This window comes from Anser brachyrhynchus, assembly GCF_964034855.1.
Source record: "Anser brachyrhynchus genome assembly, chromosome: 5".
Lineage (NCBI taxonomy): Eukaryota > Metazoa > Chordata > Aves > Anseriformes > Anatidae > Anser > Anser brachyrhynchus.
This window is the reverse complement of record NC_137699.1, coordinates 11,251,467-11,277,642: the sequence shown is the minus strand read 5'-3', so window position 1 is coordinate 11,277,642 and position 26,176 is coordinate 11,251,467. Positions and strand designations below refer to the sequence as shown.

Genomic DNA, 26,176 nt, shown 5'->3' with positions numbered 1-26,176 from the left:
ATCACTGCAAGAATGTGTTAGCTGTAGACCCTTGTCCTTAGGCTAATTGGTGATCATTTTGCTTGTCTTTCAGTTCCTCAGATGTGTTCCAGCTTGTACATATTCTCTCCTCTGCCTTTTTCTCCATCCCCGTCCCCTGCCTGAGGCTAGATGAGTTCCATCTGGGTTTTTAAGTGACCAGGGCAGCTGTCCAAAGTGTTGTCTGTTTTGATTTTTTTCCTATTTGTGGTGATTGCTCTCTTTCATGCAACTGCACATCAAGAGCATTCTTTCACAGAGGTTTGTTTTTGGCTCTGACTTCAGCTTTCATGGCTCAGCAGTTCTGTTAACTACCATGTGTAGAGCGATAGAAGAGATGGTGTTATGGAGCACGAGATATCAACAGCTGCAGGAACGCTGGTTTTTACTTCCTTTTCCTGTCTCCAGAAGACTTGAGCCCAGGCACTTCTGTAGCCACTACTACTCACGTGTAACTTGCGAATGGGTCATGGGATTGACTCCCATTAGAACAAAGCTGCAAAGAATTCAAATGGAACAAGCAACTCTATCTGCAACTTCTGTTGCCAGCCTCCATGCAAGATGCTGATAAAACCCCATTATGCTAATGTTCTCTTGTCTGCTTCCAGATTGTAAGTTGGCCTGTGAAGACAGGTGGCATTCAAATCTCAGTCATGCTTCCCAGTACACCACAGCAGAGGCTAACTTAGATTGTTCTGCGAAGGATAAACGGCTATTTTTATTCATGCTGACTTCAGTTTCATTGCTTTGTATCCATCCTCAAAGCATATAAGTTGTATGCAATGCTAGGCAAACACACCTGATGGACAGAGCATTCATGTGCTTAAATGGGTAGCATTTGTAAAATGAAATTTACAAGTGTAGATGCAAGCTCCTGTTGTGCCAAAACAAGAGTTCTCAATAGCTCTTGAGTAAGAGTGCATTATTGCATTGAAATATTTTCGAAAATGGGGTTATAATTCTCAAGTGCAGGATTGATTACTGAGTGATTCGATGCCTCCTTTGGAAAAAGAATGTCACGAAAGCTGTGAGGACCGTTTCACAACACTAGAAGCTGTGCTAAGGAAAGCTACTGAAATAAATTAGTACTCCTTTCTAATAGATGATCTTCATGACTAGTAACTCTGACTTGATATTCCTCTTATCCTAGAGTTATTTTAGTAACTTATTTGTGCTCTACTGTGTGGCAAAGGAAGTCTGTCTTTACAGCTTGGAGTCTGTTAATGCTTAACTGCTGTGCACAATCCGAGTGACTGCGTACTCTTTAGGACTGTACTACTGTTTTCAGTTTTGAGAACGTTTTTGGATCTAGTGATTAGAATTTTTTAAACACCATTAGTAAAGCTTAACTATATTAAGAAGTCTGATAATATGACCATTAGTGAACTGGCCAATTGACAGAATGCACCCTCAGCCAATCTGCAGATAACGCTAAACTGAGAGATGCTTTGTAACCCCCTTGGTTGTGCTGCTGCTCAGAGGGACCCCCACAGGCTGGAGAAGTGGGCCAACGGGAGTCCTCTGCAGTTCATCCAAGTGCTGTGCAAACTCCACACATGGGGAGGAATAACCCCCCCCCCAAGTACAGGCTGGGGACCTACTGGTTGGAAATCAGCTTTGCAGAAGGGCGGCTGGAGGCCCTGGTTAAGACCAAGCTGACCGTGAGCCAGCAGTGCGCCCTCGCAGTAACCATGAATAGTGCTACAGGACAAAATCTCTGCTTTCCAATGCTTAATATTGCTGGCAACTCTAGTATTTAATATTTGGTGTAAAAAAATAAAATCTCAGTTGCTTTGCTTTTGCTTCTTTAAATGTTCTAATCTTGCTATAGTAGTTAATATTTGAGATGTCAAAACCAAGTGTTTGCAGTAGTCATGTTAAATTGAATACACTTTTTTGTTTTAAGTGTGGTGATGAAGTTTGTCTTTGAGGAAAACTTAGGGATCTCATCTTCCTGGATTTTTTTGTCTTTTTTATTAAACCTGTTAGAAAATAATTCGTGGGTTTAAAACTGTGCCATTCAGCATTTTGAAATTTAGTCATCAAAGCCATAGCTGTTTTGTGGCACTGTGGCCATTTCTAGCAGGGGATTTATGAACTCTTTACAAGGAGCATAAAATGATCTGTAGAAGTTTTTATGGACAGTAAATACGAAGAAAGATTTGTCAATCTCGTCTCCTTACAGTTCTTTCCATATAATGAATTTGGCACGTTCTGTTCTAGAGGCAAAAGGATAGGACACCGCTTTGTTCCTTGGTGTTATGAATGACTAGGGATTTACTTTCTTTTATATGATTCTAAAGAAGAATACAGGACTATATGCATCTGAAGAATCATATCCAATTCTTATTGTTGAAGGGGAGAAATAAAAGCATGGAAGTATGACTTAGTCACAGATTTTAACAGGCAAGGCAGGAACCATTCGTGTAAAATTACTTTGGACCAAGAAGGATTTAGCCAGTGAAGAAGATAAATATATTGATACCGTAAGAATGTTGTGAACGTGCATTCTGAATGTTGAGCAGTCAGAGTGGCTGTGACATTTCTCTTTGGCAAGTAGATAAAGGTAATCAGTGATATCAGATACATGCATATACATAATCCTCCTCTGTGTGCTGTAGTTGGAATGAAACTACTGGAAAGAATTAAATTTTTTGAATAGTTTTAATGAGAAACTGCAGAGTTACAGTATATTTTTTCAGAGTCAATGCTAAATTCAATTGTTAGAATGTTTCACTGATATTAAAATTCTTCAGGCTCTAATGTTCTGTTTCTCCTGTTTGTGTAACTTCTTCGTTGTTGCTTAAATAACTGCTTGCAATTATTTTGCTCATGTGGATAAGTTCATCTGCAGCTGGAGCTAGTCTGCCTCATAGCCTGTCTGTAAAAGGTAGTAGAGGGTGCGGAGTTATAAATGTGGTTTGGCTTGCATATCTCTGAATATAACAGTAAGATTTGATGGTGCTACCTTTTCTTCCTTCCTTTGAAGTATGGTATCTCACTGATGTAGAAGGACGTGGGAAAAATCATAGCAAGAGAAATAAATGGAAGCAAAACTAAGTTGCTTACTCATTTCAGGTGGTTTTGGATGTTGGCTGTGGAACTGGAATACTTTCTATGTTTGCTGCCAAAGCAGGTGCGAAGAAGGTGATCGGAGTCGACCAATCTGAAATCATTTATCAGGCCATGGACATCATAAGGTAGGAGAAGTTCTGGAAAAAGTATGGAAATACCACTGTAAAAAGTTACTAAAATACCAGTCTGAGTTAATGATCACATATCACTTGGTAGGTCTTCTACTGAAGTCCTTCTTTGTTCTAAGGATTAACACAGGTTTTGATGCGCAATCATGTTTGCTGTTCCGATAAAGGTAGTAAAAATAGAGCACTAGTTGAGGAAAAATATTTCCCAGATGCTTCTTGGTATTGGCATTGGGACCAGCACTGTCATGCTGTGGAGGCTTTAACTGGCTGCTGCCAATGCATTTCCTGTTTTCACTTTGTTCGCTTGAAATGTCGCTACTGGTAAAATCGTTATTTTTTTAAACAACAAACGTTAGAGTTGTGACAGCTACCTAGATGATATGAGGAACTTTTCTGGCTGCAAAATTTTAAGTTAAGTAAACCGAACTGCTGTAGGTGAACACAGTAGAAGTTTAGTTTTTTATCTAGATGTACGCACACACACTGCTGTTTAATTTTATATATATAGAAAATTTCAATAGTTATATAATGTCTATAAGTTTATCTTCTAGATTACAGAAAATTAAAATGCTTTACTGGGTCCATCTAAATGTATATTTTTTTAGATTGTTGTGTTGGTTAGAACTGTGAAGTTTTCAACTAATACATGACAAGCTTTTATTTTTTTTTACCAATTTTAACACCTGCAATGGAGGTGTGAAATGTAGCTTTCTTTGTTGGCAAATTTTGTAGTTATATGGTATTAACCTGTCCTTAGTAAGGTTCTATACACTAGTATATTTAAGGGACACTATGTTTGCGGAGAGTAATAAATGTCTATCACCCCATATTTTGTTTCCTTGGAAACCTCCTTTGCTCTGTTTTTCGTGTTAGCTGGAAAGTGATTACCATTGCACTGTAATATTTTCTATAGTATGAATAAAAAATCAATTTAACAGCATGTACACAGACACATCAGCACACAATCTGTGGGGTCACTGAGAAAAGATGTTTTCAGGAAAATCACAAATAAGGTGAGTGCTGTGTAAACCGTCACAGAACTGTACAGAATGGAAGGGACCTCTGGAGGGAATCTGGTTCAGCTCACTTTGAGAACAGGCTCAGGTACAGTAGGTGGCTAAAGCATTGTCTGGTCAAGTTCTGAACACTGCCACTTTTGTCTGAACTTCTCTGGCAAATAGCTTGTTCGATTATCCTCGCTTCTGTTTTTCAAATATCAAATAGAAATTTCCAGGGGGTGCAGCTTATGTCCATTGCCTCTCATCCAGTCCCTGTAATATCAGTCAAGAGCTTTGCTTGGTCTTCTCTTCTCCCTCACACTAGGCAGAGGTCTTGACATGTTCAAAATGGTTACGGATGTGAATTAGTGTCTTATTTCTAATGTACTATGTGACAAACTCTGGATTGTTCATCTCTTACGTAAGTGTACAAAAAGTTCTATATGCTTTATACTCAGAGTATGGTAGAAGTATCAGCCAACATGTGTTACCCTCAATGAGGAGAAGGGTGAGCCTTTAAGAAAAACAACAAATCAAAAATGTTTAACTCTTAAAAGTGGTAAATGACCATTTGAATTAAGCGGTGAACCACCACTAAAGCTACGCATTTGTAGGTAACTGGCTGTAAAAGGTTCAATTCACATTCAAGTCTTAGGTTCATATCAAAACAGTTTGTATTTGCCTTGTTAAACCCTCTTTGCCTAAAGGAATAGAACTGACAAACTTAAAATGAAATAACAAATATTTATGGGAATACTAAACAACTCAGTGTTGCTTAAAAGTAATTACTGCAGTGTGCCTCCACCTATGATTAAAGTACGTGATCAAAAGCTTGAGTCCCGTACAGAATTCAGGTTCATTTCTAACACGCTTTAATAAATGCTAGAAACGGTGCAACCAATGTGCATAAGTAAATGGGAATAAGTGGCCACTGTGGCATTCCCACAGGGCATTCCCTTCTTTCCCAAGGTTTCATAGTAAATTTATTAACTATTTGCCCTATCTTTTCTTAATGGGAACAAGAAAAAGCAAAAATTTCAAGTTCAGTGAAGGCTTGATTTTTGTCATTTGCCCAGGTAGGCTAGAATAAAAAGTGAAAGTATACTTCTTAATAGCATTCAAGCAGTCTTTCCTACAGTTTGTCGTCTATATTGATGACTTTTTTCCTTTATACATTAAAATTGAAAACAAGTATGTAATATATTAGTGTTTTTACTCTCTTTGGTTTTAATTATGTCCTTGTACATGGTCATTTAGGAAGTTACCTGTTTGTGCTTTTTTGTTCTTAAAATATTGATACGGTTGATTGCTCTTCAATGTTTTATTTCTCCCTTGAAACTTCTGTTTTAACTTCTGCTTACAAAACTAAATGTGATATTAACGGTGAACTGTTACCCTTCTGAGGGATGACTGTCACACGTAGAGTTTAATTGATGTTTCCAACAGCCCATGTGTTCAAGTAGCCCTATGACCCTTTCCTTTCCCTCCCTTTTTTTCTGATCTTTCTCCTATTGTCTTCTAGATTGAATTTTTAATGTGATTAGTGGTCTGCATTGAAAGGCAGACAGCATGCAAGAGTAAGATATCAGGCTGGGGGGGGGGAGGGTAGGGGCAGAGAGATGAGAACTGCTGTGGATAGATGGATTTTTTTGGTGGGAATACTTTTGTACTCTCTGTAACAGCAGCTATCGTAATAATGGTATATGCAAGAAAGGCTAACGTGGTTTGCCAAGGAGAAAGTACTAAATTTCAAGTATTCAAGTATCTAGCAATTCAACTGTTGTGCAGTTTTTTGTTTTTTGTTTTTTGTTTTTTTTTGTTTGGTTGGTTTTGTTTTTTTCCTGAAAGCTGTGGTCATGTCATAGAAACTTCCTCCGTATACAGTTTGTCCGTTTACTTGCATATGAGGTGGTACTGATGGCTGCAGTTACTGAACAGTGCAGATGAGTGGCAAAATCACAGTAGGGATGATGCCTTTTTCTGTGGAATAACTATAATATTGACTTACAGGGAACATTTGTTCTCTGTGCCTTTGCAGCTGGTTTTGTTTTAAAAAAAAAAAGTCATGCAAAATAGCTTTGTATGAAGTTAATTTCGATTTGTATCCTACCTAGTGTGATGAGTAGGCTCTAATCACTCTAGGCTTACACTACAAAGGTCAAAGAACTGGAAGCAAGCAACTCTAAATGAAGAGGAGCATCATTTTAAGTTGGCCTCTTCTGTATTTTCCTGGGTTCTGAAGTCTACACACTTGCATTCACAGCACACGGGAGGCATACAGATCTACTGGCTGCCACCTTTGCTTGGCTCTTAATCTCCTGAAATTTTTGGAAACTTATAACAGTACCATCTGACATAAAACTGAAAAGTAATGTTACATTGTAGTACTTTCCTGATTATTTTAAAAATAATAAAAGCTAAAAGTTGTTGTTTGAGGGGGAAAGAAGAAATGCAAAATACAGACACGAATACATCTCTTGACAGCATAAAATGGAAATATAAACTAATTGTTTTATATTATTTCTTGCAGATTAAATAAACTTGAAAATATTATTACACTAGTCAAAGGAAGAATTGAAGAAGTAGATCTGCCCTTGGAAAAAGTGGATGTAATTATATCTGAATGGATGGTAAGGTGTATGAATATTCTTTTCAAGACGCAGTTTTGGGGACAAAAAAAATTGCATTGATTGATTCAATTTCAGAAATGATCTTTAAGTGTTGCTATTTTTTAGCCAAAATTTTTTTGTTGCAGCAGTGGTTTTGTCAACCTGGTTGATGGGATGGCAGTCTTCATTACATGGTATTTGAATACAATTCCTCCTCTCTCTTGCACCTGCTATTTCAAGTCAAGGTTCTATAAGTATAGTTAAGGTAGTTTGGGTACAGAAGTAAGTTTGTGTTATGTAGTTAGTGTGCAAATGTATAGAAGTATTCTGGGCTTCTGAATAATAGTATTGCAGCTGCTCATGTGAAAGTAATGGAGAAATTTGGTGTTTTGTCATGTAGGTAGATCATTCTGATATGTAAAATACCATTAAGTCCATGAGGACAACTGAAGACCATCCTGACCATGCAGGAAAGGTGATAGGAAGGAGCATATACACTGGGAAATCTGTGAATACATGGAGGGAGCTTGAAACAGTGTTTCTTCTGATTGCAGGCTTTTTAGTGTAAGAATGAAATAAAGGTGCATAACGATGATGATGGCCAATAGAAAATGCTCTATGCAGTGCATAAATGAACCATTTCCTGGAATCTGTTGGATTTCAGCTTTTGGACTGTTGACATGCTTTCATGTGTGTGCTTTCAAGCACAGTTGTGCTTACTGCCTGCCACTGAGAAAGAAATCTGTGTGACAAGACCCAGTGCCAGGCTGAATTCCATAGCTGCTAAGTTTGTTACCTGTCAGAAGTGTGGTAGGAAACATCATTTGACCTCTGTTGTGGACTTCTCCTATTCAGTCTCCTGTGCCACAGATGTTCAAAAAGCACTTCAAAATGGTGTTTTTTCATACTAATCCCCATTGTTTGGACTTGAAATTAAAGGACAGAAAAGTTTGCTTTTAAGATCAGTAGTGAAAGCTTGTATGTGAAGTTACTTCTTTTTACTTCTAATTAATTTCCAGGTAAAGGTGAAAGTAATTATCTTTTTAAAATATTAAATATTTCAGTGTGCTGGCACTCAACAGATTTTTCTACAGCCTTGTAAAGAAAGTTACCAGAAGCATGAGCTTCATCTAGTGTTGAGGTCACTAGTTTCAAGGGAGACTTAAGCATTTGGTACTAGTGGATTAAAGCTGGTATGTTATCATTGGTGATCTGTGACAGTATATGACTTCACTTGAAATGTAATTCCTTTTTCAGGGAAACTTCTGATCACTTGCCTAATATGTGCACCGAGAATAATCCTCCCAAAATCAGACCGCTTGTTCCAGAGCGCAGGATTTGTATTCTCAAAGTCACTTGGCCACTTAAGAACCTAAGTCCTGTTGTAAACTAGTATCTCTAAGGTGAAATAGAGGACTTAGAAAAGCACCTCATGTAAGAAATGACGTACTGAATGTTCTGTTTTTCCCATTTCGGTGCTAATTTACCTTTTAATGTTATAATTATATAGACACGTGCATTTCATTTAATGAGGTATTCTAAATGTTTAGGGATGTTAGCATTTTTATAGGTTGCTGCAATACAGAGATAAAGAGGACAATGCTGTGAAAGTAAGATTGATAACTGGACAGCATGCAGACTGTTCCAACACTGTCCGGAAAGGAGCGCTAGGTTTCCCAGATGCAAATGAAGATTCCTCTTTGTCTATCTTCCTCATGTTGTGCATTTTCACAAGTGTGTGAATTTGCTTTTTTGTTTTCCTTCTCTACGTGGTAGCGACCAGTGTGAAATCTTTTTTGTTAAAGTAAGAATATAAGTGCTTAGAAACAGACTGCTAGCTTGAAAATGTTGTAAATGCGCAGTGTGGAACAAAAAGGAGCTCAATATATGTCAGCTCTCAATTCTTTATTTGGAGCACTTGTATAGACTAGCAGGAAACCTCCAATGGGAACAACATTTTTTCTTGGTAACTACAATATGGAAAGCTGCTGTTCTGCTTAGAAAGCAAACTGCTCATATGCTAGAAAGTACCAAATTCTCTTGTGTAGCCATCGCTATGTTTTGCTTGGGTACAGACCAGCGTTAAAGATGAGTACCCTGTAGGCATTTTAAAGTCATGCGTGGAGCATAAGAAAATTATGAACAAGCATGAAGCATTAGAATGGAGGCTGGAGAGAGGAAAAGATGCTACATCACCCTGGCATGTTTCTAGAACAGGCTTTCTGAGAAAGATGGCACAGCAAAGAGTGTATTGTAAAAGGTGCGGGGTTGCTTTATGAACATTTCCATTGTAGTGGCTGATGATCATTCTCCTGCTTGTGTAAGTGATCTGTGGATTCTGCAGACTGATATTCCTACTTGGTTAATCTTTCAATTTTTTGCCTTAAAATATGCCAAAATGGGACAAACACCTTAAGTGTATTACACTGTGGATAGTTGTGTGGGTGTATAGGTGTGTATATCAGATGTATATGAAGCCAAACTATATTTCACATCTATACTTGTCTTCAAAAAATAATGTGTTTCAGTTGTAAAATTTATATGGATACATTTTGGTCATGTTCTGGGTTTAGAGGCTGAATTATGAGCAACTGTCTCTTCAGTGGCTTTTATTTTCTTTTTTTTTTTTAGGTCTAGGAAAGAAATTAGCAGACAGGGAACAGCGATCTTGCTTCTGATGTGAAGAGTAAATTAATTGTTTGTGACATCTGAAGTATGTGTTAGACATCTTTAAAATCAGACCATAAGCAGGGCGTCTGTGTAATTGCATTCTACTAAAACCAGCATGGAAACAATTTGGAAAGGCAGTGTGATGAGCTCAGAGCTGTTCTGTTGGTTTCTGAAAGGCAGATTGGTGGAGATTGAGGACCTCTTGGATTACTGGATACCCAGATAAATCCATCTGTTTAGATGCTTTCACTCTGAGGACTGCTGTGAATGCCTTTTAGCAGCACATTGGCTAAGTATGCAGCCTGATGCGAGCACTTAAAGGGCTGCAGGCCTGGAGCACAGGAGAGAGCAGGTGGACCAAAGAGCCATCTCTCCTAATGAACCACACGGTCTTGAGGAAGACACAAACGGACAAGTAATAGCCTGTTCTGCTAACCACGCTGATTCTGTAAGATAAAGGTTTTCTGGTTGTTGAAGATGGGTTGTTAGAATGTAAGAATGGGTGAATTTTATACCCGAGCTGACCACTGGCCTTGCTTGTAGAAGTTTCCCTGTACAGGATGGTCTGATAATCTGTACCAGGCTGCAAGCTTCTGATGCGTCATCCTGCTTGGAGCTCAGAGGTATACAAAAACATGGTCAGTTAGTAACTCGATCTGAAAATGTTTGGCAAATGCCTGAATTTCACTGGAAATTTAGAATTTTGACTTGAATGCAGTGTCATTTGTATGCAAGTAGAGGGAAAGCATTTAGGTTAGCAAGAACTGTGCATGCCGTTGCTCTCAGTCAGGATCCCGTATATGCCTGCTCTCAAGAGGTCCGGATTTTTAGCAAGCAATGAAGTTTTACTGGAATTAATTTTACATACAGCATATAAGTTTGAAATGGGAGTTGCTGTGGAAAAGTGCTGAAGTTAGTTTTTGCTTAAATTGAATGTTTGATAGAATGAGATCTGCTAACCATACAAATGTAGCTGTGTTACTCCACATGTGATAACTTTGTAGGCTGGTTATTAAAAGGAAAGGTGCAGAAAACCAGAAAATATAATGTTTCTCTGCGGTGTTCTTGAGCTGCATCCATGTACTTTTTTTTTCTGTCTTTATGCTTTGAGTTCTGTTTCTGTAGCTAAGAGTACGAAGCTAGAGGTTGAGAGTTTTGTTCGCTTGAAAAATAACTGCGTTTCTTGACTTTTTTTTTTCAACTGTGAGGGACAATTGTCCGAGCTGGTTGTCTCAAATACAGTGTTAGAACATATTGCATTCTCATAAATGGCTGCCTTATGCAATGCTTTATGATACTGAATATGTAATATAGCCTTACTGAAGGAACAACTGGGAAAGAGATGGATTCTTAATAGAAGCCACGAATAGAATCTGATGCTTGTGTTGTTCAGGTAGCCGATATCACACATTTATTTACTTCGTTGCTTGCTTAATTTTGGTAATTTTGGAATGATATCATGATGGGTCTTGAATGCGAGGTATTCCAAATCTTGGGAGAAGTACTAGGAAGTAAGTGTTTCTGAAGTACTGGAAGTAATCTGTTCTCTGCTTTCTTCCATTTTGATGATGAATATACAGTGGTGGTGCTTTTCTAACACTTAGTAGTATTTCTGTTGTCTTGATATTCTGTATTGTTTCTGTTAATATTTGAGGGATCATTTAGTAAAAGCATCCAGTTACCATATCACAGTAAAAATATAATTTAAAATTCCTTGTAAAAACTCTTTTTTATGCAAAGGAGCATACTAAGTAGCACAGTGCTTTCATTTCTCTACAGTGAAATTTTTTATTAATTGTATTTCCTTTTTGTCTGCCCTCTTAATAATGGGTGTCATTTGTCCACTCTTGACATCTTCCCTTTTGGTGTTCTCGCTCATCTTGCTTTTGGTTAAGGGCAAAATGGGGTGTACATAATAAGAGTCAAGCTGTGGTTTTGCAATGTGTGGGCTTGCTCTGACAGCAATGTGTTTTGTTTTGTTTTGTTGTTGTTGTTTTGAGTTAGAGCATACATTAGAGATCAGCATGAAGGCTCACTTAGTGTGAGGGAAATGGTGCTGCAGCAGACCATGCAGAAGAGCTCACATGTAGCTGCTGCTTCTCATTTAAACATGCCATGTTTTTATTTATTTATTTATTTATTTATTTATCTTGTGGGGTTGTGTTAAGTAAAAAGTGATTTTTCACAAAATCAAGCAGGCCCCATGGGTTTTGTTTATATATTGATGTGAGACAGCACTTTATGTTAGAAAGTAGAATCTGTCAACTACTGTTTTAGGTATTTTGTAACTTGTTTTACTTTGCAGTCCAATGGAAACCTTGTAGGTAAAAATTTGATTTAAGAAAATAATGCGCATTTTATACTGACAGGCTTTAAAAGAAAAATAATCAACTTGATGATGCAGTGGTTTGATAGATGCCTTTTATCTCATTAAACATTCAGTTTTGGGCCTTAATGAATCTGACTACCAGACCAGGTTCAGTTGTGTTACAAAAAATAAGAAAATCTCTTTGATAAGAGGAGAAAAAGCACCACTTCTTCAAGTACGTAAACATCGCTTCTCAGTTTTTTCATTGCATGTTTTTTTCTGCTGTACTAAAAATTGTAATGATTTTTGCAATTGTAAGTATGCTAATACCACTTCTTGAAAAGAATCCTTCATTTATATCGATTTCACCAACAAGCAGAAAATATGAACAGCAAAAACGAGTTGAAATAATGTATTTGATAGGAATGGATAAGGGAAATGTACAGGAGGAGATGGTCCTAAACTGAAGTATATTTTCTTAGGCATAGTATTTTTCTTTGGGCGCTTTCCACACAACCAGGTATACTTATTTGAAATTATATATTGTTCTCGTGTCTTAATGCTTTTAAATAGTTTAATCTCATTTTTCTCCATGAAGAATATAACGAATACTGAAGCGGTCTTGTTAAAAAAAACTTCCCATACTTATATTTTGATCTATTTGCAAAATATGTTACCTAGTTTTGAATTAAAATGAAAGAGAACTTCAGAGTGGTGTAGTTTGTTTGAATAATTAAGAAAATTTAATGGTACAGGGCATTAAACTGTCCAAGTTCTGTGAGCGTTTTTATAATCCTGTTGCAAAACAAAATATGGATAATAGGGACATGAGACGTTTCAGGTGTATTTAGCTACTAGCAGGATGAAATTATTTATATTTAGCTCACAGATTTTTATTCTAGAGATCTCTTTGCAGTCATTAATTTTGAGGATGCTAATACACATTGAAGAAGAAAACAAAACCCCTGAACGTTTTTTGGGGTGGAAGCAAGAGTGCTGCCCCACAGCATCACAGGGACAAAACGTCAGGTATAATTCTCTTTCCAGATGGCACCCCTACAGGTGAGGCAGCAGCCTGTGAAATTGCATTCTAAATTACACTGCAGATGAGCACGGCACACAGAGCAAAATGCTTTGGTATAAGTAATAAATGACTTCAGTACCAGTGATGGTTTACGTAACTTGCAGGAATGCGAAGTTGAATTGGGGATGGGGGGGGCAACAGCACTGCTAAAATGGAAGGGTCAGGGAAAGGACGGTGAGAATTTCACTGGATTTCTTGTTAAAAGGTGTGTCTTCAGCTGCATTCCTTAGGCTTGGTTGGCAGGCATTTTAGATAACAGTAATTTTAGTCAGGAAGAAATAAGCAAGGAATTGATCCGTAAAGATGTTGCTTTCTAACTCACTGACTGTTGCTGCTAACTAATCTTAGGATGTATCCTGGAGGTCACATTTTCAGTTAAAAGTACCTTAAAAGAATTTATATGAATCAAACATATCCTATTGTAAAACTGCAAGAATAAGAATTGAAAAAGAAAACTGTTTGCAGCCTGTGCTTTTGGCTTGCTGGAGGCATAAAATACTGTCTGTCTGATGCCGTAGGAGCTCCTGGCCTTTTCAGCCATTTTGTTAAGCTTATAAAAATCGTATTGCTCACAAAGCAGTAGTGTTCATTCTGGAACTTCTTCTAAGAGTTTTATAAAAGTTAATCAGGATAGTGGCAGAACAGGCAGCATTTGGAAGAAAAGTATGCAGTAGGGCACTGTCCTCTTACCAGAAGAAATAGGATAGGAAGAGGACGTTTGTGTTGTCGTAATCAACACAAATGCATTCTGCTTCAGGTTCCTCATTTTTGTATTTTGTTTATTTTTTAGTTCTGAAGGCTGCAATGTGGATGGGGACGTTTATGAGAGCAATTATGAATTGCTGCATTTTTTAAATTTAGGAACATTAGACAATTAAGATAGAAGATGACATAAACTCGAAGCAAACTTGGTATCTTAACAATGCAGTTCACGTGCAGTGCTGTCTTACCTTCAGTAGGGTAGCTTGATGAAATGAAGAACAGCAGCAACTAAACAAATCACAATTCCAAATACAGAATTGTAGGAAAAATGATGAAAGAAGTCTTTGTAGCTTTGCTTTGTTTGATTACAGCTAACTGGGCTTGTAGGGCTGCAAGTCCAGAGTCTGGACTTGCAGTCATCTTTTTTGTTCTTTCTTACTGGCTATCGGTGCATAAATCAAACCCCACGGTGAAGCAGTGTTTTAAGCCAAATGAGAATTTGGACATAAAGTGAAAAAATGAAGTGTATGCTGGTATGATTTATCATTAAGAGATTTGACGTCCTAAGAATGTGGATGAAAGGTGTTGAGAGTATTCAGCAGGAGTAAGGATCATACTCAAACTTGCAAGATAGGAAGAACGTAAAATAGTAAATCCATTGATAAACAAATGGCCATATATCTCTTAGAAATTTGGACTTTACTTTGAAGAGTTGAAACTGAAGGTTTAATTTAAAAGGCTAATTTTATGTAATGCTGTTGTATGTAATGCCAAGGGGAAAGGGATTTTTTTTTTTAATTTTTTTATATGGCACTTTAGAGTTGTGACTACAAAATCGATGCATAGAGCTTTTCTCTCGGGGTTTAAGGTAAATTTGATTTCTTTGGATGTTACGGGAGTCAGGTAATTGTTGGATATTTATTGCCTACAGTTTATGAATTTAGTAGATGTTAAGATTTTGGTAGCGTTGGAATTAAAGGTGATATTTATATAATTAAACTCTGAAGTGACCATGCTGGTGTTGAGAAACCCATCAGGTGCTGACTCTTACTAAGGGGTATGGGCATGTAAAGCTCTTAAACTGTATTGATAAAGTCAGTCTGTATATTGATTAAATATGCTATGTAAGAAGTGTAATGACTTCTAAATTCTTTCCCTCTTCTGTGAACAGGGTTATTTCCTTCTCTTTGAGTCTATGCTGGATTCTGTCATCTATGCAAAGGACAAGTACCTGGCAGAGGGAGGCTCAGGTTGGTGCGCGTAATTCTTTTAATAAATTTAGCTCTGGGGGAAAGCTAAATGAACTCAGAGACTTGGAATAAGCTATGCATGGATGAGAAAGTTGCCAGTCTAAATGAAAAATGTTACCATTAGTACGAGCTTCGAGGCATTAATTTACTGTATGGGTAGTAGAAGAATATTAGCTGGGGTATCAAGGTCTCAAGTTAATGGTGTTTTTAAGAATAGAAGGGGGTTATTTATTCTGAAGCACAGTCTAAATTTTTCCTCCCTACTTCTTCCCACACCTCTACACAGGAGGGAGGGAGATAGGGGACAGTAGCAAGTTAATAAACTTCATTTCAAGAGTTAACTTCTGTGTTGAAAAATATTATTTTGTTAATCACAGGAGTTGGATAGTAATCTCAAGCTGTAGTACTTAAAGATAAGACTGGAATGCTGTCTGTATTTTTCCCAGATCCTTTGAGTTGAAAAATAATCAATGTAGCCTATCTGGACAAATAAAGATTTAGAAAAAATGTCTTAATCAAATTACGGTGTTGGACTTTCAAAAATCTATGAGGCTGAATAGCAGCTATCAGGAAAGCCTGCATTCATTTTCTCTCCTATAAATACCAGTTTCTGCAAAACTAGAAACAATTTTATTGGGTAAGATATAGTACTGTTTGAGTAAGCTACAACTTACATGTAAGATGAAAAGTTCATAATTTTAATCTGTTTCCATATGAATTAGAGGGAAAGGGAATAGGGTGCATTCCAGGATGGCAGATGATGTGTGAGGAGGACATACAGTTTCAAGCATAAGAAGCCACGTGAAATAACTAATGGAATTGCTTTGTTTCAGTTTAGGATATTCATTCCCATTAGGAATGTATCTTTTTCTTTGTGGTTGGAGGGTGGGGAAGGGACAGAAGAAAAAATTTATTTTGAAGTAGAGTTCTTTTGTCCTTTTTAAGTAATTAGCTAGAATCATCTTAAGCAGGGTTTAAATGCCTGTATTTATTACTCATGTGATGCAGCTTTCTGCACAAGCTCTGCATATGCATTATTCCTTTCAGTTAATTCCTTTGTCAGTATTGTATTTCATATTGACCTTTTCAATCGTAGTCATCGGTCTGTTTTTTCCCCCCTTTTGTGCTAACCATGCACATAGTTAGTTTCACTACACTGACTTAATGATTGAATTAATGACTATGTAACAGTGCTCGCTGCAGTGCTTCACTTTGATTGCACTGAGCTTTTGTATGCTAGAGTGCAGCAGAAAAAAGGCTTTTTTATGCAATTGTTCAACATCTGATCGCAAACCTGAATATACAAGGAAGAGATTACTGTTCATGTATTAAAATATTTAGAAGCCTCTTGAACAGCATAGCAGAAGAGGAGCTTTTTTTCAGTATTGTAGAACACTGCAGCCGTATCTGGAACGCAGTTGGGTGTGCTCTGTATAAATATATGCTAGTCATTTTACATCACAATGTAATTACTAAATTTGAGGACATTCTCTAAAATTTTAAGGAATCATTTCCTGTTTAGCTAGTGCTTCCAAAGGCTTCCAAAGCTTTCTGAAAAGGGCCAGATGTTTCTGACCTCTGCAGAAACTGTGACAGCATCTTGTTGTCTAGCATCTTTCTGTATTGGTGGTGTGTTTACTAGCAGCTCGAGCATCTGCAAGTTTTCTTTGAGAGAGAAGGTGTGCTGGCTCTGCAGTGCTCTTAACCTTTGTGGTCTGAGAAGGATCTCAGGTTCTTAGCTCACTCTTCCCAAGGCATACTGTATTACAGAGTCACTGATTGGTGCAGCTAGGTTTTAAATAGGACGCTTTTTCCTTCAGATGCTTCCCGTTACTCTTCTCTGCCAGTTTGCATAGCAGGTAAATGGCTGTGCCTGAGCTTTGTGCCAAAATTGCTCAGCAATCAGCAAGACTGCCACTATGCAGTGTGGATGAATAGCAGAACTGTGGGCACATCCAAACTGGGATGAGCTGAAATGAAGAGCTCGTTCTGAGGTGGAGTCGTAAGAGAGAAACTCCTGAATCTGCCGTAAAGCTTAATTCTGTCTCAAGCCACGTAATACTATTGAGCCCAAGATCATTATTTATTGGGGCTGTTTGAAAGCTGAGAACAGCGATAGGAGCAGCTGTGATTTGGCCAGATCTTCCAGTGACTGAAGCGGGAATAGAATCCAAATTTCCAGATTTGTGTGCAGTCAGTCATGTCGTGGTTACTTCAGTTAAGCCTATTGGCATACTGAAGTGGATTATGTCAAACTGTCTAGGGTAATGTGTACAGTATATAATAGCATTGTTTGGGAACACAAAATTCTTGCTGCCCAGGACCCATCTGCTCATTCTTTACAGCTGTTACTTGCTTGGGTGTATATTTTTCCATATACTTGAGCGCAGCACACATTGGTGAGGGGGTGACATACGTAAAGAAGTCGTCATTCAAAATGTAATACTGTTAGCTTGTTTGAGTCAAAAACGTGGTGTTCACTTGGAATTCCTTCTGCATATCCAGAGGACTACTGCCTTACCCTTCAGTGTCGTGAAGTTTGTGAGGCATTGCTAAGGGCTAAAGGATTTCCCCTCGTATTCTGTCTACCACGTGAGCTGCTACTAGTGACAGATGACTTGAGGGCACTCAGTCGAGAAGGACACAGATGTCAAAACAATGAATCTGAGAGAGCATTGGGGAGCATGTGCTTTTGTCCAGTCAGCATTTTGGTCGTTTCACCTGTGAGAAAGAATAATTATTAGATTATAGCCTTAATCAGAAAAAAAAAAAAAGACAAATCTGTCAGGATTGCACAGGCAAATGTTATAAGGTTGCAGGAAAAGCAGAGTTTTTTTGGAGAAACAAGGATTTTTGGTTGAAATGGAAAATGCAGTTTTTAAGCAGGTGATTTTAAACATTGACAAAACTCTGCTGCTTTTAGAAGATTTAGTCTGATACTTAAATAACCTGTTTAGATTTCCAGTCAAACTTCAATGTAGTGTAAGCTTCTGAACAATGGTTGGGTTTGAAGTGGATACATGACTGTAATCTTGTGCTTGTGCCTTGTTTGTGGAACTCAGATTTATTTTTCTGAAGTCTAAACAGGCTTAGTTTGCTTTTTTATTGCTATTGATAGAATAAAAATGAAGATAAAATTTGGGCATTAGCTTTTGCCATTTTGCTTGTTTTTAAACAGTATAATCAAACAGAAGTTACGCTCGTAATTGAAGGATTGGCTGTGTGGGTGAAGTGATTACGGTCCCACTCAAATATTTCGTGCTCGATAGATGTAGTAAACTTTTTCCTGTTAACACGATGTGCCAGACAGTTGAGCTAGTCAAAGAAAGGAATGTTATAAAACAAATATTTTTTGCTGTTGTCTTTGTTTGCAGTTTTGCTACCTGTAGCTTGCTATCTCATTTCTGTAATAATGTTCTGTAACTAGCGACATCAGGTCTTTTTTCACCCCTTTTGTATCCTGTTGCTACAGCCCTTGCATCCTGTAGTCACTTGCTGTTGTTGTCTGTCCCGTGCTGTCTTTGGGACAATGTTAGTGATGGCTCTTGGAGGTTTGCAACACTGAGGTAACGCCTAATATAACACAGTTCTCATATCAGTAAACAGTAAATGAGGGCTTTGAGAAATGCAAGACCTTTATCACTAGCTCCAGAAACTACTTGCAAATACTCCTACTGCCAGATTTCTGTGCATGTGACAGCTGTCAGGTGTGCTGGAATCAACTGATCTGTTTCAAACAAGATAGTTGAATGCCTCCCTGTTTTGATTCTCATCAAATTACTTCTTCACTGCTGAGTTAATTGTAGGCTGTTCCTGGAAAAACCTTCTGCTTTCAGTTCTCATCTGCAAAGTGGAGATGGTAGTTTACCAATGGCATTCCGGTTTAAGCTAGCTGGTATTTATTTAGTATTCTGGCTTAAACAGTCAGAATGTGAGAAAAATGGCAGTGTGCGCTCATATTTTGCATGATCTGGTCGTTCCAGCTGTAGAGGTGGTTGCTTGCTTTAATCTCTTCACATGGAAAAGAATAGCTTCTTTAGAGAAGACTTGCCTTTATAATGTGTATAAGATAATTTCCTTTAGGATAGACATAGTCTCACTATATAACAGGTCTAACACCAGTTTTCTACTTTGCTATTTTACAAGGCAAAAAATAGTACCTTTCTGACCAACGCTATACCAACGCTTTATCCACATTAGTTTTGATAAGCTACAATTTCAAACAGAGCTGAAGACAAAATTAATTTTACACTTCACCAGATTTTTTGGAAGAAAAGAGAAACTTAGCTTCAGTTTCGCTAACACTGCCACATTGATGTATCAGTAAGAAAAATAAAGTAAAATAAGGTGCTTAATAGTAAGCATTCTGCTCTGAAGCCAGATCAAGAATTCAACTTGTGTGACTTGGAAGGCGTTAAAGCTCTAATAGAAAGTGGAAATTTCTTTTTGGAAAGAAGCGTAGTTAAATATAAGCTTTAAGTTGAGCTTCTCTTAATATTTGATAGTGCTGTAGACAGCCATATTCAAGGCAGCTGTTCTGTGTGTCTTCTCCAATCAGTAGTGGAAAGAGATTGGCTAGCTTTCCTGTAGGAAGATGTTGAGAAGGAAAACATCAGCCTTGTGCTACTATTTCGAATACGTGGTCTGAAAATATCCTTGCAAGGAGAGAGCACAAATGTGAAGACAATGTAAGAAGGAGAGCTGTCATCCTAAAACTGTGGGGAAGAATTGAAGAGGAAGTTGTCTTCTGCCTGTTAGATTGCTTCCATGTTGTTCGGGTGCAAATCGAAGAAGAGCGTTTATTCTTTCTCAGTACCCAGAAGTCATGTTTAGGTTCTAAGGCATGTAACAGCCCAATAATGACAGGAAACAGAAATAAAATACCTAGGTGAAAATATTTGCTCTGTTCTGGAAATAAGGTCTTTTGGCAGAGATTACTTGTTACTTCAGAGCCCTGACCTGAACTTTCCTCTGGGTATCTGTCTGCCTAGTAGTTATTAAATACGTTTCAGGGCAGTCTCTGTATAGAAACCAGAATAGGATGTTCCAAAAAACTTTCATCAAACATGAAATTTCCAGTCATGTCCTGGCAGTGGGATTCAACTAAAAGGAAATGTTCTCATGAACGGTTAATACTGTTAGCAGAGTAGCGTGGCAAAATTGAATTTTAGTGTCTAGTCTCTTCTGTGGAAAAGGCAATGCCAGAGAAGAAAGCAGCAGGAAAAGTGTCTTATCTAGGAACTGAAAAAGTTCTTTTATGTGTTTTTAAGATGTTAATCGTTTAAAAAGAAAAAATGTAAATTTTTTTTGCATGTCTAAAAATCAATTTTCTCTAATCTGTGTTTTGTTGCTACAGTTTATCCCGACATTTGCACTATTAGTCTAGTAGCTGTGGGGGATATGAATAAACATGCAGACAAGCTGCTCTTCTGGGAAGATGTATATGGCTTCGACATGTCCTGCATGAAGAAGGCTGTAATTCCAGAAGCTGTTGTGGAGGTGCTGGATCCATATACGCTTATATCTACAGCCACTGTTATTAAGGTACCATACCAGATCCTTCTTAATAGTTCAGTAGTCATGTCAGAAGTTTGCTTCTATTATTTGTTCTTGTGTGCATCTTTTTTTTTTCCTCTAAGTATTCCTTATTCATAGATGATAGTCATTATGGATGCCTTACGTTTTACTGTCTCGGCTTGTTCGCTAGACTCCCTCTTTAGTCAGTGTAATAAAATACACGTTAAGGGGCTTGACACGTTTTTGTCTTGAGGACACCTCTAACAACTTGTGTGACTTCAGGTTTACACATATCTGCTCTCTTTGTATGCAAGGAGAGGATAGAATGATCAACACAGCTGTTGAAATATACTTTGTAGACCTGTAATTATAGGGAATGTTAGTGAATTTATGCACGTGAAACAGTAGTGTTGAGATAGAGAAAGTGAAGCTGTAGTTAGCTGAGAGGTTTGTGCTATAGGTGAGACAGAGGTACTAATCACCTGCATACACCTGTATTTATAGCACTTTGTTACGACTCAAGTGGAAATGAAGTTTGAAAACCTCTTGCAAATGGGTCAAGCTTGGCATACTAAATGAAGAACATACAATGTACTCTAAATGAACAACTGGGTGGAAAAGTTGAGCTACATCAGTTTATGAGACAAGAAAACAAACAACACATCCTAGCCCAGAAAGTTGATAATAACTATAGTTAAATTTGCCTAGTGCAGCCTATAAGCTGCTGTCATTTTAAAAATGTCCCTTCTTAAGTCTGTATAATTACGAGCAGTCACTGACCAGCACAGTATGGGCTCAGCGAAATTTGTCATTGTATAGCATTTCTAATAACTTCTGTACCTAATGGTTTTATACTCATTTGTTCTCAGTAACAATCATGGTTTTTAAAGTAAACTAAAGGCTATGTATGAGTTCATTGGCTGGAATTACAGTGGAAAGTAGTAAAATTAATGAGTTGAGCAACAGCGGCATTACAGGTAAATTGTTTTAGTCAATAGCCATTCCACATAACAAATAGATTGTATTTTTGAGGGAAAGTTTTAAAATGTTCCAATTTATCATATGATGATTACCAAAGATATTTTAGTGTACTTGTTCATACTAGCTGCTGCTTGTTTTGAATAGTTAATAATGTAAGTTTTCAGGAAGAAAGATAGTCCCTGAAGAAAGCTGAGGCAGCATCAAGAAATACTGACTAATACTGTATGTAAGATTTAATGTCAACAAAACATGACATTCTTGGATAAAGCATTGTAGGTAAGTAGGCAAACTAAAGTATTTCATACAGGGCTAGTGTGATAGAATTTTCATGAACTGAAGACTGAGGATTTTAACTTTCAGAAATTGATACATATGTCTTTAAAAAAAAAAAACGTTGAAATGGAGGTTGCAGTTTGACCTGTCGGTATTTATGTATACGATGCCATTGTTTTTGTGATAATGTGAAAACAGAAGCAGTTTTCTGCCCTCTGTGCACTTTCTCATCTGTTGTGTCACACTCACAGTTCATATGCTGATACCCCCCCAGTGCTTGTGCTGCTGTTTGGTGGGACCCCCGTAGGCTGGAGAAATGGGCCAAAGAGAGTCCTCTGCAGTTCATCCAAGGGCTGTGAAAACTCCACACCTGGAGAGGAATAACCCCTCCACACCAGTACAGGCTGGAGACCTACTGGCTGGAAAGCAGCTTTGCAGAAAGGCGGCTGTGGGCCCTGGTTAAGACCAAGCTGACCATGAGCCAGCAACGCGCCCTCGCAGTAAAGGCAGCCAGACAGCCCCGTGGGCTGCACTAGGAGAACTGCTGCCAGCAGGTCAAGGGGGATGAGCTTTGTTTTCTCGTCAGTTCCAGGGAGTTCACTGGTGGAGTGCTGTGCCCAGTGCTGGGCTTCCTGGCACCTGAGCGAGCTGGATGTACTGGAGGGAGTCCGATGAAGGACCGCAAAGCTAGTGAAATGACTGGAGCTGTGTCTGTCATGCAGGGATGCGGTTCCACTTAAACATAAGGAAACTTATCTTACTGTGAGGACAATGGAACACTGGCACAGGTTGCCCAGATAGGTTGTGGATGTTCATCCTTGGAGATGCTCAGAAGCCATCTGAATGTGAGCTGGTGTAGTGGATGTGGCTTTGATTAAGTGCTTGGATGAAGAGATTTCCAGAGATTCTTTTTGACCTCAATTATTTGGTGATCAATACAAAACTAATCTCACAAATAAAATAATAATAAAAAAGTTGTCTTCTAACCCAGATCAGTTTCATACTGTAGTCTGCCGTGTGGCTACAGGAACAAGGAGTAGAACTGGTGAAGGTAAAGGGTGGGAAGAGGTCTCAACGCTAAGAGTGCTTCCTCAACAGAAGTGACTTGAGAAATTGTGGCCATATAAACTAATTGCTGTTGAGGATACGTGTATGTATGCCTGTGAATGCTTGTGAATGTCAACTACAGGGAGCTGTCATCAAGAAAGTTACCTAAGAGCAACTCCCTTGAACAGAGTGAGTTACCATGCCTAGTTCCAAACAGCTGCTAGTCAGTATCTGTTTATGTTGACATCGAGGAAGAGGGACTTTATGTATTTGGTCAGTGTGCCTATATGATTAGGCTGTTTTTAAGTCTCCTCTTGGCATTTTAAAGAGCTGTATTAGTATTGGTCTGTAAAAGTTGTCTTTTTATGGAGCAACTGAAAAACACATAAAGGTCATCCAAAGAGACGTCTTAATTTCTTATAAGCACTGTTACTGATGTATTGTTGTTTTCCTTTCAACAGCGTATCAACTGTAATACTGCATCCGCGTCAGATTTAGAATTCTCTTCGGAATTCACCCTAACGATTACAATGAGCACGAAGTGCACAGTAAGACAAATTTTATTTCTTTATGCATGGTCAGTATCACATTGAACTAACAGACAGTGTATTTATCATCAGTCCTTGGCTTGAAACTTTCACTTCAACTTTACAGAGGTGTGAAATGAGCCCTCTCTCTAACGAGAGGTGAATGTTAAACTCCTATAGTAGTATTATGATATACAGGTACAGGTAAGATGAAGAAGGGAAGGATAATGGGTCTTAGCATTGTTTTTGTTGTTGTTGTTGTTCTCTAGCCCATTTTTGGAAACACAAGATTTCTGTTCAGACAGGTTGTTACCATTGTGCTGAAGAATGTTACAGTCAGTGTTCTCCGAAGAGCTTTTCTGAGTTGAATAAAAATAGTGAAAAAATAGATGGGAGACAGATAAACTACAGTTCTTGCAGTAAACACATAGCAGCTCATATGACAAACACAGTTTCTCGCACAGGGAAGTTCCTAATCTTCACGTGCAAAGACTGAAGGGGAACAAACATCTGGGTGATAGTTTTTATTGCGTCTGTCATATGTTTTGTATTTAAGTTAATATATTTATTTGCTGTATGTAAATTAATGACATATTCAAAAGAACACTAGTTCTAGAAAGGCTGTGGAATTTCATTGAAGGGCTTATTCTAATAACAGGAGATACAAGCTTATTCATCTTGATATTACAAGCTATGCTGCGTTAAATTGAGTGAAGACTCTCCAACAAATAGGAGACTGATCTTACCGAATTGAATATTATTTGTCTATGAAACACTAGTCAGTATGAAAAGAAAGGGGGAAAAATGTTTTCAGTCTGAGCTTTAGAATGAAGTAAAATCACGGTACCAGGGCATGTTCGAAATACTCTCAAGTTGTACCTACATTGTTCATTATGAATTTACATAAACGTGTTCATTTTGCTGCTTTTTTCTTGGTCATTGAGTATCAGTTACTAATGAGAGAACAGAGACATACTCATTTTTGGATTAGTTGAAAGTGTTCTGTCTTTCTTTCCACAAGTGCCCATGTAATTTTTATTGTGTATATTGTTCTGGTTTTGAAGTCAAGGAAGATATTCAAATGCAAAGCTCGTAAAATAAATATATTTGAGTGTGAGTGACTTCTGAAGTAAAGATATTTTGAATGTGTTTACATATTCCAACTATAATAATTATAGTTAAAATAGTTAGAAATGTGTAGTTAGGTACCTATGCGGGGATACTTTAGGAATTTTATTTAGTTTTGAAGCGCAGATTGCTTTGTTTACTGGAGTTGCGAAGAAAAGAATCGCATAGAAGGGTTAGTATGTTTTTGTTTTTTTTTTCCTCTAAAGAAGTTTTAATGAAAAGAATATAAGCATAGAAAAGGGTGAACATTCCAGTGAATTCTCTAAATGTGAAGCTTGCGAGACTTTGGAAGTATCTGCTTTCCCAATTGCTGGATTATTAGAGGAAGAACAGTTCTGAACTAATTCATGAAACCAAACATTTAGGTATCACAAAGACAATGAATTTTTATGAATAAGAGAAAAGATGAGAACTGGAATTTTCCATCACATTTTGAAAGATTGGTTACATGCCTAAATTTATATAAATATCGCAGCAGGAACTGCCATGTTTCTCAGTCCACCCTATGAAAGTCTCCAACTTTTTATATATGTACATTATATCTATACTACTTTTGTTTCTGTGATCCAAGGAAACAGCTTCACCTAGGATAAAAAATTTCAGTTCACTGGTTACTTGAGAAAACAAAGGAATAGGGTCAAAACATGTTACTTTGCGTGATGTGTAAAGAAACATTGGAGAATCCATATGTGGCAGTGCAAATAAAATTTTGCAGTTCAAAGACAGTCAAGCTCATCTACCACTTGGTATCTACAACTTGGTTAAGAAATGATTTATCCCAAAAAATTGAGTTCTGTTTTTATTGATAGCTCTCAAATTCAAGAGATTATTAAGCAGCTTGCATCAACTTTCTGTGATATCAGAGGGGTTGAGAATGAAGAGAAGGTTTGAAAGAGGTATAAAAAAGTGAAAAGAGGAGGAAAAAACAAATGTTTGAGGTTAACGAAGGTAAAATCTAACGTGTCTGGAAACTCAGCTTATACCAATGACCTTGTTGTCCTGTTAACTAGGAATACTAGGAGAAGTTGGAGTCTCAGGTATAGTGGAGGATTGGCAATTACTTTGTTGGTATGCGTTTTTCAGTTCTAAAATATTGAGAGAAACCCTTCTTTTTAAATCCATTCAAGTCTTGGTCAATTAAGAAGCAAGATAGACTGATAGATTTTATATATATATATATACACACACACAAACATACAGACTTGTTTACTTTTAGTACAAACCATATGATTGAATTGGCAAGACATACAAATAGACTAGTGGAAGGCAGACCGAAAAAAATAGCTCCTGGAAACATCTTGGAGCTTCATAATCAATTATGTATGTATAATATGTTTCCCTTTTCGAATTACGGTGAAAAATTTAGAGGATTACACAGAGTTTAACTGTTTTTTAGTTAGTCATATATTTATAAAATAAGTCTAGTTGCCTCGGCATGGTCAGCTTTGATTTCAGACCAAAGTCTACTGGAGCTCTGGACTAGTTATCTTAATTTGGCCACTTTTGAATAAGTGATTAGTAAATGAAAATCATTACAAAATCTTGGTTATATTTGATGTTTGCATAGAGTAAAATAGCTTATTTAGTAAAAATCATTTACCCTAGCACTAGACCTTTACAAAAATATAATTTCAATTCTATTCTCCTGATTGTGGTATCACTGACATAAATCAAAACGCACACCTGCATTTTACAACTTGAAGGATGAAGGTGTGGGGAGTAGGGAGAGAACAATGTTTCTGAAATGTTGCAGTGAATGCAGGTTCTAAAAAATGATCAGAACTCTGTGAAGTATTTTGCACTTCATCATTTAGGTTTATTGACACTTTGAGTGAAATTTCTTCTCTCTCTGATGGATTGT

The 26,176-nt window shown here is 37.5% G+C and overlaps 1 protein-coding gene across 4 annotated transcripts in view; it reads left to right on the top strand.

The window, feature by feature from the left end:
- The window catches only part of PRMT3 (protein arginine methyltransferase 3), a 158,814-nt gene that overhangs the window by 113,972 nt on the left and 18,666 nt on the right, over positions 1-26,176 (top strand). For all 4 annotated transcript variants that reach the window (XM_080592414.1, XM_080592416.1, XM_080592417.1 and 1 more), the window contains 5 exons: positions 3,097-3,218; positions 6,750-6,849; positions 14,764-14,842; positions 20,199-20,386; positions 23,122-23,208. In XM_080592414.1, coding sequence (XP_080448540.1) covers positions 3,097-3,218; positions 6,750-6,849; positions 14,764-14,842; positions 20,199-20,386; positions 23,122-23,208 — 576 coding nt within the window. The remainder of the gene's footprint in view (positions 1-3,096; positions 3,219-6,749; positions 6,850-14,763; positions 14,843-20,198; positions 20,387-23,121; positions 23,209-26,176) is intronic.